General features: G+C 39.6%; 1 protein-coding gene across 1 annotated transcript; it reads left to right on the top strand.

Moving 5' to 3' along the window:
* The first annotated feature begins 11197 nt into the window (after positions 1 to 11197).
* gch2 (GTP cyclohydrolase 2) lies at positions 11198 to 15019 on the top strand. The gene is made up of 6 exons (XM_078279083.1): positions 11198 to 11483; positions 11654 to 11763; positions 11867 to 11922; positions 12485 to 12516; positions 12655 to 12739; positions 13000 to 15019. The coding sequence occupies exons 1-6, from the start codon at positions 11198 to 11200 to the stop codon at positions 13127 to 13129; spliced, it is 699 nt and encodes a 232-aa protein (XP_078135209.1). The 3' UTR covers positions 13130 to 15019.
* The last annotated feature ends 577 nt before the right edge of the window (positions 15020 to 15596 follow it).

Here is a 15596-nt window from a genome sequence, read left to right as displayed (position 1 = left end):
GTTAATATGGACATTTGTATCCAAGAAGGGGTTACAATTACTAGATGGTGCTTTGAGAAAACAGAATGGGGAAAATTTAGGTCATGCTGTGAGAAGTCAGTTAACCTGGTTACATTAGATGGAAACATAGAAGAATGCACAAAGCAAATTACAGAACACATTTTGAATGCAGCATCTTTGAGTATTCCACAAAGAACAACAAAGGGAAGGAAGAAAGTGGTACCTTGGTGGAATGAGGAATGTAGCAGAGCTGAAAAAGAACGAAACAAGGCATTTAGAGCACTGAAGAAGAATCTGTCACGAGAGAATGTTGTGGATTATCAAAGGAAACGGGCAGTGGCACGTAGGACAATTAAATATACCAAAAAGAGAAACTGGAGGGAGTTCTGTTCCAACATAGGTAGAGGAGTAGCGTTAGGGGATATATGATCTATGTTCAAGAGAATGAGTGGGAAAAGGATGTCGGTTAAAATTCCAGTTTTGATTGATGGGGAGACGGTGGTAGTGTCTGATAAAGGTAAGGCAGAAGTGTTAGGGATGGCATTTGTGGCAGCGCATAGTGGTGATCACCTTAGTGTTATTCATAAGCAGCAGAAAGAAATTGCACTTAGAGAGAATAAGGATGTGAAGTTGAAAAGGGAGGCTAGTATGTCGACACTGGATGTGGATTTTACTATGTCTGAACTCAACATAGCTTTGCTAGGCACTGGATATACAGCTCCAGGACAAGACCAATTATGTTATGCCATGTTCCGACAGCTACCAGTTGAATCATGTCAATTGATATTAAGACTCTTTAATAAAATTTGGAGGGATGGAATAATACCGAATAGTTGGAAAAGTGCCGTAATACTACCGTTTAACAAACCGGGTAACTATAGGCCCATAGCTTTGACATCTCAATTATGCAAATGGATGGAGAGGATATTAGTTTGCCGGATATCTCATATATTGGAGCAGAGAGGATTACTGACTAATATACAAAGTGGATTTCGGAAAGGACGCTCCACAACAGATGCTCTAGTTAGGGTCAGTAATGAGGTGGAAAAGGTATTGAAAATGAAAGAGCTTATGACAATAGTGTATTTTGACATTGAAAAGGCATATGATACCATGTGGAGGGAAGGACTGCTTATTAAACTTACTAGTATGGGTATTGGAGGAAGGTTGTATAATTGGATTACGGACTTTTTGACAGGTAGGAAAATTAGAGTTAAGGTTGGATCAGAGGTGTCTATATATTTCGATGTGGACAATGGTATTCCCCAGGGGAGTGCAATTAGCCCTGTATTGTTCATAAATGATAAATGATATTTTCTCAAACTTAGATGGATGTATCAAATCAGCACTTTCTGCAGATGATGGGGCCATTTGGATGAGAGGAAGGAATGTGTCTTATGTAGTAGAAAATATTAGGAAAGCAATAAGGAAAGTAGAGAAGTGGTCATATGAGTGGGGGTTTAAGATATCAACAAGCAAGTCCTGTTACATGATGTTCACAAAGAAGCGCAAGTACCATGCTGAAAAACTAACATTATATGAGCTGTCAATGAATTTAAGTACCTGGGTTTATGGTTTGATAGTAAGTATTCATGGAAATCACACATAAAGCACTTGGAAACTAAATGCAAAAAGGTTGTAAATCTTCTAAGAGCTGTGGCTGGATGTAACTGGGGTGCAGACAGACGGTCATTAATTGACATATATAGGGCATGTATGAGGTCATCAATAGATTATGGTTGTGTAGTTTATGGAGCAGCGGCAAAAACAATATTGGAAAAAATTAATAGATTACAGTATAGAGCATTACGTGTGTGCATTGGAGCTATTAAGTCAACCCCCATTAATGCAATACTCATAGAAGCAGGAGAGACACCTCTGGAGTTGAGAAGAGAGAAACTTGCACTGGTATATTGGATCAGATTAAAAGGTAGTGGAAAAGAGAACCCTACAAAAGAGTCAATACTGGAATGTTGGGAGTATTCCAAGTTTCAGGGACTTGGGTTTGGATGGACGAGGAAAGAGAGAGTGAGGGAATATGGAATGGAAGCTTACAGCCAACCCTGTTAGGAACATTCCACCATGGCTGTTTCCAGACGTAAAGACCGATATTAATATCCTGGAAAAGAAAAGAGAATGGAGGAAGTGGGAGTTAAAACAAGCATTTACCTGAGACACAGTTACTATAATTATTTAAAGATTTACACAGACGGATCCAAGAACAAACAGGAATGTGTGGGAGTTGGAATATATATCCCAGAATTTAAAGTTAATCTCTCCAAAAGATTGTCTGACCAGTTATCGGTATATACAGCAGAATTGGTGGCAGCCATCATTGCATTACAGTGGGTTGAAGAAGTCAGACCTGATAGGGTGGTGCTATGCACAGACTCTTTAGCTGTCATAAAAAAGTATACAGTCCATGACATCTGTCAGAGAAGACCTATTAATGGAACTTTATCACAGTTTGCTAAGATTACACCGGGGTGGCATAGACGTTCAGTTTTGTTGGGTGCTGGCACATGAGGGGGTAAAAGGGAACGAGGGTGCAGACAAACTGGCTAAAGAGGCATTACTAAAGGAAATAACAGTTCCTATTCCACTAGGAAAAGGCGAAGGAAAAGCGGTGGTTAAGAAGAAAGGCCTTGAAATATGGCAGAAATGGTGGGAGGACGACAAAAAAGGCAGGAGATATTATAAAATACAAAAATCTGTCCGCATAAAGAATTATACGGAAAGGACCAGGAGGGAGGAAATTATAATGACAAAACTCAGGGTGGATCACACAGGACTGAATGGCACCTTGTTTTTAATGGGGAAAAAGAATAGTGAGAACTGTGAAAACTGTGGGGTTAAAGATAATGCTGAACATATAATATTGTAGTGCACATTGCATGAGGTGGAAAGACAGGTGTTTAAAGAAAAGGTTCAGGAGGCAGGGCGGGAGTGGACTCTGGTAGGGATACTGGGATCAGAAGGGGAGGGAGAGGAGATCAGGATCACCAGGAAGGCGTTATTTAAATTTTTAAAAGCTGCAGGGTTGTTGAGTAGAATTTAAAATAATTGTACAACGACATGATGATACACACTCCAGCACAGTAGGTGGCGGTATGCACCTACAAGTTGTTTGCAATCTGCCATTAACTAAGAGAAGAAGAAGAAGAACTAGAAGGCTTGCGGCAAATTGCTGCCTCTCACAGGACAGTTTAAGTAACATTTGAAAGTATTGTCAAATTCAGTCAAGTAGGCTAGTCCTGAGGTATAGCCTAATCCATGACAGGTTCCACTATTTTAGTAAGTAGGATTTAGTAAGTCTCTCAATGTCACGTTCTGTATTCCCATGTGACATAGCACAGTGAACACTGCTCTCTTTCATTTTTGTATTGAAGACAATCCAACAGTAGCCTACATGTGCAGGTTCCACAAAGTCCATCCTCATGCTTGACCATCTTTGCTAGGTCCCATGCAAGTCCACAATGCCGAGTCTCAGCCTTGTCATTATTACGGAGTGTCTTCTTTCAAATAGCACTGCTCTGCCTGTACCCTATTTTGAAATGAAAAATAATGACGACCCCTCTTTTCCTTTTCCTCGTTCCTTTGCCACACTGCTGTAGCCTACCATTTTTCTCAATGACAGACCGGCATTCAGATATGCCAACATACCCTTAAATCAATGTCTCTTTTCAGTGCCATTTCAGCTGCCTTATCTGCTCATTCCCATCTAACACAACATGGACAGGCACCCAAAGAAAGCCCACCAATCCTCCAGCCTTCTCAATCTTATACCACAGAGCCATGACAAGGTCTGACCGGGCTCCCCAGTTGCTTCCTATGAGAGTTTTTAAAACTGAGGCCGAATCTAAACATATGACCGCTCTTCTTGGCAGCACTTCCTCCACCCACTGTAGTGCCCAAATTATAGCTATTAGCTCTGTTGTATAAACCGATACCCCCTCAGTCGTTTGAGCTGTACAATTTCAAGTTGAGGAATATAAAAAGCAAAGCCAGACTTCCCAGTTTGTGGATCTTGAGATCCATCTGTGTGTGAAGATATGTCTCCCAATGATTTCCCCAGCCTTTGTTTCACCAACCACGGATATACACTACTTTCAAGATGTTTTATATTTTCCAATATACTGAGGTCTATTTCTGGAGCGGGCAGCATCCATGGAGGTATAACTACCCAGTACACTTGTGGGGCCACACCTACCTCTCCTAGTCCCAGCTTTTCCACCTTTTTGCTGATGTTAAACACTGGAGTTGTACGAAGGGCCCCATTACATAATCTCAGAGCCTTGGCCTGTATTACATCCAGTTTTTTTTAAATGTCATTCAGCTGCTGTTCCAAAACATAGTCTATTCGTGACCTTATCATTGCTCTGTAAATCATTAGTAGTGAATCCCTGTCAGCACCCCATGTACTACCTGAGAGGGAACGCATTACATGTATCACTTTCTCACACTTATTAACATTATTATATAGAATTTGAAATCCTTAACACTTTCAATTGCTTGTCCATACATAAATAAACCATCACATTCACTTTTCTTGTTACCAAATATTACATATTTAGATTTATCCACTTTTCACCCAAGCTAGTTGTTTAGGGCTACCTGCATTCGCTCAGTTGTTTGTTTGATATTTCTGCCCCTTTTCCAGATGGTCCCGTCATCTGCAAACAGGGAAAGTCCAAAACTGGTCTCAATATCCTGAAAAATATCATTTATCATAACGTTGAATAGAATTGGACTAATCACACTTCCCTGGGGCGTTCCATTATCCACCATTGTACCATCAGAAAAAGAATTTGAAACCCTGACTTGAATAATCCTGTTCTTCAAAAAATCTTGTATCCAATTGAGCATCCACCCTCTGATTCCAGCCTCATAGAGCTTTATAACTAGCCTCTCTTTCCATAACATGTCATAGGCCTTTTCAATATCAAGAAACACCACCACTAGGGCTTCTTTATTTAAAATGGCTTTCTTAATATCGCTGTCAAGGGAAAGCCCAGCATCCATGGTATTTCTCCCTCTATGGAAGCCACTTTGTACAGGTGTAAACCATCTATCATTCTCTAATTTATACATTAATCTGCCTGTGACCATTCTTTCCATTATTTTACATAGCACTGATGTTAGTGCAATAGGCCTATAAGATCCTGCCTTTGATGCATCTTTCCCTGGTTTTAATATCGGGACCACCACTGCTTGCCTCCAGGAGCTACACTGAAAAAATGGGAAATAGCAGGTCTATGAATTTACAAAAAATGAATTTAGAATATGCTCAAAAAGGGAGGTGATGCTTTCCTTGATCTCCTCCAGCCTTCCCAGCACATCCTGGGAGTACACCTGCATCAGCCACCGATGTTTTGGCACCGGCAGCATTGCAGGCATGTCTCCGATGGCCACCGGAGCAACCAGCCCTGCAGACACAGCCCGTGTGACCCCACTGCAGTCTGTCAGGAAATGGAGCTGCTTCTGCAGCCAGACCTCGGAGTGCTGCTACGCCAACTGTCTCTGCACCTGGCTGCTGCTGTTCCCGAGGCCCCTCTGGCGCATCTGCCGCACGACCTGCAAGTCATTTATATTCCTTTCCTTATTCCTTATTTACTGGCCTTTTTTTAACAGGGCATGGATGAAGACGCCATCAAACGAGGCCATTGAAGACACCACTGTTGGGATTTATGTTCTTAAAGAACATGCTTCAAGTGAGGAACCAGAGGACATCGGAATTGTCCTTGAAGGCATCAAGGTATTGCAAGATCTTGATAATGTAGCATTAGCTGTTGCTATGCTGTTTGGACTAATGTATGCCCTGAACTTCAGCTACCCTGCTGACCTTCATTATACTTTTGAGGTATTTCAAAAGATTTTCATGGAACTTGATGGAGGGAAACTTTCCAACAAAGCACTTGCTCTAAAAAACAGGCTCTTCCAGTGAAAGGGTCAGAGATACTGTGCTGTCAGCCAAACGACTAGTTTTGAATTAACTGGACATGATTTGCATGGAACTGCATGGAAATAACGTTTTGCAAACAAAGCAAAAGTTAAAACAGGCTCTTTTAGTAAATACTGAGCTGTCAGTGATAAACCAAAAGGCCTCTTTGGTACTGCTATACCAGATGGACTGCTTTTTCCCTTATGAAGCCATTATGAAAACAATTTTAAGAGTTTTCGAAAACATTTTTCTCTTTGTGTTTATTCCTCAGGATTTTTTTTTACACAAGGTTGATATTTTTCGTCATTTGTAAAACTATTTTGAAACAGAGTGCACAATTTAAAGGGTAACTTCAGGTTTTTGTTACTGATGGGAACAACAATCTTCAACATTGGTCCAGTAAAAGCGAGATCGCTGCAGTGGGCAGCTGCCAAACAAGCTTCATTGTAAATTATAGGACAATTGCGCACAAGTGCTGTTTTTGTAGCTGACAGTCTCAGATTAATATTCCAATTGTCGTACAACATTACAGAGATAGATCTTTTTGTTAAAGAGTAAGATCCTTTTTGTTTAACATGAAACAACCCTGAAATCACCATCACCAAACCCACCAGACTAAAAGTACTGTTTAGGATCTTACTCTTTAACTAAAAGGCCTATCTATGTAGGGATCCTTTCCATAATGTTGTCAGACACTTAGAATAATAATCTGAGTCTGTCAGCGGCAAAAACAGAACTTTCAGTGGACACTAACTGACCATGCACAGTTGCCCTATATAACTGTGCAGCCTGGTTCACAGCGATCTTGCTCAATGCTGGACCAATTTTCAAAGATTCACACAAAAAATAGGGTCCAGGTTGAAAAAAAAAATTAAGTTACCCTTTAAGTTTAGGAGTAAACTTAGTAACAAAGCACTAGCTCTTATTTTGCCTTATTTACTTTGTGCCATGTTTGATTTAGATTATTTCAGGGAAATGGTGTTATTCTTTTTGTATTTGATCTCGGGAGAGCACTGTTTGTGACAACAGTTCACAGTATTTTGTATTTGCACTTTTAAATCTAATGTGAAAAGAGTACTTTAATTGTCTTTGCCATGTCCACTGAAGATATGTTTGAAGTATTAGAAATGTCTTTGCTGTTCGAAGTCCACTATGAAGATATGTTTTGATGTACAGTATTTGCTCCTATTGTTACACTGTGAAGATGGTTAGTGCAAGGTTACTTTATATTTAAAACCATGCAGAATTTACAACAATTTGAAAACATTGTGGTTTGCATTGTTGTGTGGTTGAATCCACTGCTGTTGATGCAGAGGTTAAGATTTTTGATCCCTCTGTGAAATCTGTTTCTGGCAACTGCACGGAGTCATTCGTTTTGGTTAAAATTGGTACGTTCTAAGTTTTAATACTCAATATAGACAATTTTGAGTATAGAACTCTTACTCTGCCTTTTTTGTCAATGCAAATCATTTCAACATACAACTGTATTTATACACACACACACACACACACACACACACACACACACACACACACACACAACAAGGAACCAATGGCTACAATACATTTGGATAGAATTAACTTTAACAAATCATGTTAGATTTAGAGAGCCCACTCGGGTACCAGGGACATGATGAAATTGTCTTAAAGTTACATATAGCTTTACATAATACTAGCTTTAAGAAATGAAGTCGCAGTTACAGTCTAAAATCAGGTATGGACATGATGAAATAATATTACACAATAAATTCATATTACTGTAATGGAAAAATAAAATGAACACAATTTTAATAGACAGTCTAATGTGAATATATCTTGGTTTGACAAGAAATACGTAATAGAGAGAGAGAGAAAAAGTATTGTCAGTTAGCCACATTCTGATCATGTGGGACCGATGTACACATTAAAATCAAGTAAATTCAAAAGACTTTTTTTTCAGTGTGGGAAGAGTTCCCTCTTGCCATATGTAATTTATCAAAGACAGAATTTCCTCCAACACTAGATCACTCAAATTATTGACAAACTCATAGCTAATACCATCCTTTCTTATTGCTCTGTGCGATTCTTCTAGTGAGAAAAATACATTACAACAGAATTATCTTCATTTACCTCCAGTTTATATATGTTTAGCTCTAATGTCTCATTTATTTTCCTTATACCTTCCTCACCAATGTTAGCTCCACTGTGAACCGCTTTAAATTTATTTTCACACAGTTTAGCTTTATCCAAATCACTTGTAGCAAACACGCCCTCCTCCTCTAAAATTGGCATTTTCTTTTTCCTAATAATTCCTGACATGATGCACTGCCTGCCATATTTTGATTACTGACGTCTCAACCCCTCGTTTCCCACAATATTTCCTGCAGCACTCTTTTTTTGCAATCTTGATCACTCTTCTTGCCTTAGCCCTGAACCTTTTGTATTCTATTGCATTATTCACTGTTGGGCACCTTCTTAATTCTCTGTAAGCACAGCTGCTATTCCTCACTACTTTATCACATGCCCTATTCCACCACGGGACACTTACTTTCCCTTTATGTTTTCTCTTTAAAGGGATGCATTCATATGCTCTACTTAATATCATTGAACATAAACTGTTGTTCCACTCATCTATTGTTCCCTCCCCATTTACACTATCAAGGCCACTATAACATTTGCTAGAGAATTTCCCCCAGTCTGCCTTGTTATAATTAAAATAGTCTGGTCTTGCTTGCTCTTCAGTTAACAAAGTTTTCCCAAACCTCAACAGTATTGGAAAGTGATCACTACCCATTGTGTATAGAATCCCATTATCCTACCCTTGCCAATTCACTAGATGCTAGTGCTAAATCTATACATAAAACTGCCCCTGTCTTAATTTCAAACCTAGTTGGTCTACCTTCATTCAAACAAACCCATGCCTGTCCATAAAATCCTCCACTGATCTCCTATTATTATCTTTTGTTCTGCTACCCCAAAGAGGATTATGTACATTAAAGTCACCTACCCATATAACCAGTGCCCCTATTTGTTCCATAACCTCATCCAGATCTACCATGCTGATTAGCAAGCAAGGATTATAAACCCTAACCCTTTAACTGCTAATTTATGCTAAATGTCATTTATTAACTGTACAATAACACAATACCATACATAGTCCTATATATCTATATATTTATCTTTATTTATCTGTAGTGTATTGTTGTTTACTTTTTTGTAAAAAAATATTTAACTAAAAGTTTATTGTCATTGTTATTCCTATACTGTATTTTTTCTATACTGTATTTTTTATTTTTTATACCTCTTTATTTAAAGAGTGTTTTATATGCTGCTAAAATCTGCTGCTGGAAATCTAATTTCCTTGCGGGAGTCATACCAAAAGGATCAATAAAAAGTTAACTATAATTACCTTATATTTATCTTACTGCACAGGAATCATGGGCTCCACGTGAAGTCATGAGCCTGTGAGAGAGTTCTGTCTACTTTGTAGTAAAGAAGACATAACCAGAGATGTTCACAAGTCATTTTTTGGAAGTCCAAGTCGAGTCTCAAGTCTTTGAGCTCGAGTCCAAGCCAAGTCTCAAGTCTTTGAGGGGCAAGTTCAAGTCAAGTCTCAAGTCTTTGGCCATCTGATCTGTCCCTAACACTGTATTGTTAAATCTTATTAAAGCATGTCCTGTAGCTACCATCCATACAGTACAGTATTAAAATCAGTTGTAGGATAACTTTATGGGGTCTACTTAACAAATCCCTCTGGCCCTCGGATCTGGCGAAATATTAACCTAAGTCTGTCACATCATATGGATACAACTATAAAGATACAATTTGCCTGTTCTCAGCATTAGCACAACACTTTGCGATGGTTAGCTTGTTACCTGTGACGATATATGTGACGCTAAATGTAACGTCTCTTTCACTCAAAAAAAAAGTCGAAGTGGAAATCAAGAGAATAGTGGCAGCGCCACACCAGTTACAGAACAACATGCATCTCAGTGTCAGTCCAAATAACGCACAATAAGCAGTTTGAACTCACTGATGTAATGCCATTTATTTTCTAAATGTTAGTAGGCTCATTGAAACTGAGTACAGCGCGAGGGAGATCCGACTCAGAGGAGGAGAGGTTAGTGAGGCCAGCGTCTCCACGGCAGGTGACAGTGCGCACGGATCCGCTGCGCCACGCATGGATGAAATAATGAAATAGTAAATAGGACTACAGTAACAGAAATATGTGCAGAATTAAGACAGTTAAGATGGCCAAGTGTTTGGTGGACCGGGTACACCTTGTTCACTAAATAGCCTACAAATCATCCACGGGATCAATTACGCATCACATGCCCACCCGACACAGCGTTTGTTCCTGGAGAGATGGATCCGTGCCATGGATGTCTGAGCCTCAGCAACTACTAACTATAAATATACAATTTGCCTGTTCCCAGCATTAGCACAACACTTTGCGATGGTTAGCTTGTTACCTGTGACGATATATGCTAAATTTAAATTCTCTTTCACATTATTAAGTGACTGACCTATCTCGGTGCGTTTTGAGATGCCTGATGAAGTTCGAAGTTGTTGATCAGGCATCATTTATCTTGGTGCCACACACCTTGCATGTAGCTGTTGGCTTACTGCCACTGTTTACGAAGTTATTGAAAGCAAAACTAATGACAAAAGGCACAACTCCGGGAGGAGCCGCCATCGTCAATGAATGTTTTATATGTGAGTGCGTGCACTTAAGGCATAGCGCATGCGTTACGTTGCACATTATGGCAAAGGGCAGGGGACCTGCAGCTCGCCATACGTTTCCCCAACATATGCGCCAATAAAAGAAAATAGAAATACATGAATACATTTAGATTTAAAAAGCAATAATTGCATGAAAACAGGTTGTTGACGAGTCTCGAAGCTCGAGTCCGAGTCAAATCTGAAGTCTTTTGGGTCGAGTCGCAAGTCAAGTCTGAAGTCAGCTGTTTGTGCGACTCAAGTCAGAGTCTCAGACTCGAGTCCTCATCTCTGGACATAACCAGAACGAAAGAATGGAGAGATGGATGCGCAACTGATTAACAAAACTCAGTTGCATGCTCGGCTTACTTGGGTTGGGAGGGGCTGCTCTGATGAAACAAAAAATGTTGGGCGACACCTTGACGAATGACGCGCACGGGGGGCTTTATAAACGCAGTGTGCATCGGGGATAGGAGAAGCCTACAGCCCTGCATTGTATCTCAACTCCAGGACTCATCACTTTACTTCTCTTCCTCCAGAGCTAAAAAGCGCTCCAGCATGAACGACCACTGCAACGTTAAAGTCAACGACACCGTGGAGAAGTTCCACTGCAACAACGGATTCAGCGACCTCAGCATAGACACCAAGAAGTCCGAGCGCGATACGTCCCGCAAAGAGGATGAGGACAAGTCATATTTAGGCCTACATGTGCTCGAGGGTGCCTACACCAGCATCCTCCGGGAGCTCGGGGAGGACACGGACCGGCAGGGGCTGCTGCGCACGCCGCTGCGCGCCGCCAAGGCAATGCAGTTCCTCACCAAGGGCTACCAAGAGACCATCAGCGGTGAGTCAACAGGTTCATCTCTTTGGGCTTTCTTATCTTTTTTTCCCACCTATTTATAACATTTCTCAAGTGAATTACATCATAATATAAGATGATATTTCTTTAAGTGTGCATACATCATACTATAAGATGATATTTCTTTAAGTGTGCATACATGTTTGTGCTCCCAGACATCTTAAACGACGCAATATTTGACGAAGACCACAACGAGATGGTAATTGTGAAAAACATAGACATGTTTTCACTTTGTGAACATCACCTAGTGCCCTTTTTTGGCAAGGTAAGTCTGTGTGTGTGTGTGTGTGTGTGTGTGTGTGTGTGTGTGTGTGTGTGCGCGTGTGTTAGTGTGTATTATCATCTCACTGGCTATCTTCTTTCTGCAGGTTCACATTGGGTATATTCCCAACAAAAACGTGGTGGGACTGAGCAAGCTGGCAAGGTAACGCACTGACACTCACATCATACCCTCCTGCTGCCACTGTGGCTGTATGCTTCTGGTGTAAGTGCCGGTAGGCTGCGTTCTTCTGTTATTTCAGCACATTGACCTGGAGGATTAAGTCTAAGCCCAGTGGCCATCATCTAGTCCCTTCATCAAGCACACTCACAGACACAAGTCTGAACTCTATCCGCTTTCGAGCCATGAGAAAATCCCTTCGGACCTGTGGGAATCACCAGTTATTATCACAGCCTCTCTGTCTGTCTCCTCCTTTCTCCCTTTCCTAAAATATCACACCATCTCTGAACATACAAAGCCAAAATAACAGTAACAGAGTCACTGGGTTTTTTAGAAAAAGCCTGCTGATGTTGAATCTTGCACGACAGATTGAGAGAGTTCTGTTAGGTGACTCATTCACAGATGAAGGGTCTGTACAGTTGGATGTCCAGAGTAGAGGCTGGGGGTCAGGGACTGATGCCGCTCTGTGTTTATCAAAAGATTAATCATTATTACGACTGATCTGTAATCAGTCCTCTTCACTTTGCTTGTGCTCTGGTTTCTGCAGGATTGTGGAGGTCTTCAGTCGGAGACTCCAAGGTAAGCAGCCAAAGAGATTATGCAATTTGAATAAGATTTGCAGATAATCACAGTCCTTTTCTTCTAGTTTACCCAACAATTTAATGCAACCTGGTATCATCATGTTTACATATGTGCCATTCTTTTGTTTTATTTCAGTTCAAGAGCGTCTGACCAAGCAGATTGCCATGGGAATATCAGAGGCTTTGCAGCCAAAAGGTGTAGCTGTGGTTATTGAAGCAACGTAAGTACACACACACAACATTTATTATCACCATCTGTATGATTAAAAGCTGCCCTAATACCTCATGGGCAAAATGTAAAAAGGTCATGTTTCAGTGTAGACTATGGGTACATGACAATGACCCGGTAATCAGAAATGGCTGTGTGCAGTGTAAAATTGGTGAAATTCCCCTTTAAACATGTTCTTTAGGTCAAAGACTTTCCTCGAAACAGGTCAAATGCTGCAGCTGCAAATCTGATGTGCAATGTGTGTATTTGCAGGCACATGTGTATGGTCATGCGCGGTGTCCAGAAGATAAACAGCCGCACTGTGACAAGCACCATGTTGGGCGTTTACCTGGAGGACCCCAAAACCAGGGAGGAGTTCCTGACTCTTTCACAGAACCCCTAACAAATGTCCAGGGCCTTTGTATACAGTATCACACGTAAAGTTTTAGAGTAACAGTAGATCCACATCTGACTTTTAGGAAATCAGATAAACCAGAAAACACAAAGCTGCTTTGATGCAAGATCCAATTACTGTGAACATAATAGAAATAGAAGACTCACATTCTTGGTGCCTTTGGTATATACTTTACATCTTACGTCTCACATGGCAATATTGATGTTATAAAGTATGATACCTGATTTTGTAACATGTAAGATTATACTTTTTTTTTTTTAATGGGAATGTAATTGCTGCTTTTGCAAAGTGGTACTCCTACACCTTTCCTTGCTTTATTATCACTGATAATATTATCACTGATCTGAATAATTTAATGAACTAGGTGTCATTAATAAAGTCTTTGTAATATTTGACATTTCTAAGATACAAATTAAATATGTAGCCCAAAGAGTATAATACATGATGTACTGAAAAGATTTGGTTTTATCAATGACCACTGTAGCAATGTATTTTCAAGATTCTTTGCCTAAATAAAATGATACAAACATGAAATGTTCTCCATCTCAGTTAAGCGTTTTAGTATGTCAATATTGGCTGATTATTATATTGGCACAAAACTGCAGAAACAATGTACTATACTGTATATACAGTATAGTACATTATGTATACTATTAACATGTATGGACTTGGGACATGGCTATTGAGTTTAACCTTGACATTAGCTTTGCATCAGTATTGGACATCATAAGTGTTGGTCAAACTAAATACATTTTTATTAATCAATTTTATATATTTATTATTTTTATTCCATGACTAAAATGTGCGGTCAATGAGTAGCTTGCAATGCATTTTCTGCAATTAATTAACTAAAAGCATCAAAATGCAAGGCAAATACATGTTCACACACTCATTAATAGGTTGCACATGCAGCTTGCTCACTCAATAGGATGAATAGATAGGATTTGGGCTAGACTATTAGGCTAGAGTGAAGACCCCTAAAAGTGCTTTAGTTTCTAAGATACCCCTACTAGGTAGAGCAAAGCATAACAATGTATTCATATTCTCGATTCAAACTGACACACCCCATAAAAAAAGCAGATGATGGCCAGGCCGTATGGGAGATGATACATGTGGACTAAAGTAATTTCTTAATGCAAGCTCTGATTGATCCTAAATGTGGTGTGACAGTGGGCCGGGGGTTCATCTACATGTGTGAAAAAAACAGAACGTGTTGGGTGTCTGGGTAGCTCAACTGGTAGAGCGAGCACCAATATACAGAGGTTTACTCAGGCTTCGGTTTCGACTCCAACCTGTGGCCCTTTACTGCATGTCTCTCTCTCTCTCTCCCCTTTCATGTATTCAGCTGTCCTGTAAATGAGGACATAAAATGCCCAAGAAATAATCTTTAAAAAAAACAATGTGAATATCTTGAAGCTTGTAGGAAATACGGTACTACAAGCACATAAGTACATTCTGAAATGGGACAGTCTGCAAAATGAGTACTACATACACATTTTTGAAAGCAAATGTGCACTTTTACTTGTAACAGAGTACTTCCACACTGTGGTATTGGTAGCCTACTTTTAATTTTGTAAAAGATAATCCTGTATTTCCAGCAGTAAGTGTGTAGTACATTTTGAGTTCATGTTGAGCCTCCTCTGCCTGTAGAGGAACTAATTACTTTTTAGATGAAGACACAAAAATATGATCATCTTAAAAAAGATGATGCATTGTTAAACCAACTACATTAAAATTATTCTTGAATGCATCAATAATACCGATCCAATAATATAAAACAGGTGTCTGTGTATGTTTACTGTGTATTGCATTTAACACTTGCATTCAAAATTTTACTTAAAAGTACAAAAGTATTAAATATAGAAGTTTAAAAAAAAATCATACTTTTTTCATACATGTGGATGAACCCCCTGGCTCACTGTCACACCAAATTTAGAATCAATCAGAGCTTGTATTATGAAATTACTTGAGTTCCGGTGTATCAGCTTTATTTTGCACTTCTTTTATTTATGGGGTGTATTTATACATTGTTGTTCTTTGTTCTACCTCCGATAGAGGTATCTCAAAATTTATAAATACCTTCTAATTAGTCTATCGCAGATCCTCTCCTCCCAAAATTTCCAAACCACAACATGGAGCCCACACTGTTTCCTGACTGTCAAATTTCTCAAACAGATAAAATGCTGATGTTCCTAAATACACTGGCACACAGAACAGGAGCAAAAGGGCAGTGATATATTAAGCAAACAGGGCAGGTTAATGACTCATTTGCTACATCCCAACATGACCTACAGTATATTATGTGCGTTAACTGGATACTGATGCTGTTTTTGTGCTGTGGTACAACTGCATAAATCAATAATGAGACATAAAAACAAGAGTGCGCACGTAGTTGAAGGCCTGAGGGAGAGCAAGGCGTTTAAATATCAAAGGAGCAGCCTGTCGTTAGAAAAAA

The sequence above is a fragment of the Sander vitreus genome, chromosome 21 (assembly GCF_031162955.1).
Source record: "Sander vitreus isolate 19-12246 chromosome 21, sanVit1, whole genome shotgun sequence".
Taxonomy (NCBI): domain Eukaryota; kingdom Metazoa; phylum Chordata; class Actinopteri; order Perciformes; family Percidae; genus Sander; species Sander vitreus.
Note: the sequence above shows the minus strand (reverse complement) of the source record. Positions and strands in the feature narration are given on the sequence as shown.

Bases quoted from the DNA above. Each gene is read 5' to 3' on its own strand.
- gch2 (XM_078279083.1), top strand. From the start codon at position 11,198: ATGAACGACCACTGCAACGTTAAAGTCAACGACACCGTGGAGAAGTTC. The intron at 12,517-12,654 runs GTAAGCAGCCAA...GTTTTATTTCAG, and splicing joins CTTCAGTCGGAGACTCCAAG to TTCAAGAGCGTCTGACCAAG. The intron at 12,740-12,999 runs GTAAGTACACAC...GTGTATTTGCAG, and splicing joins GCTGTGGTTATTGAAGCAAC to GCACATGTGTATGGTCATGC.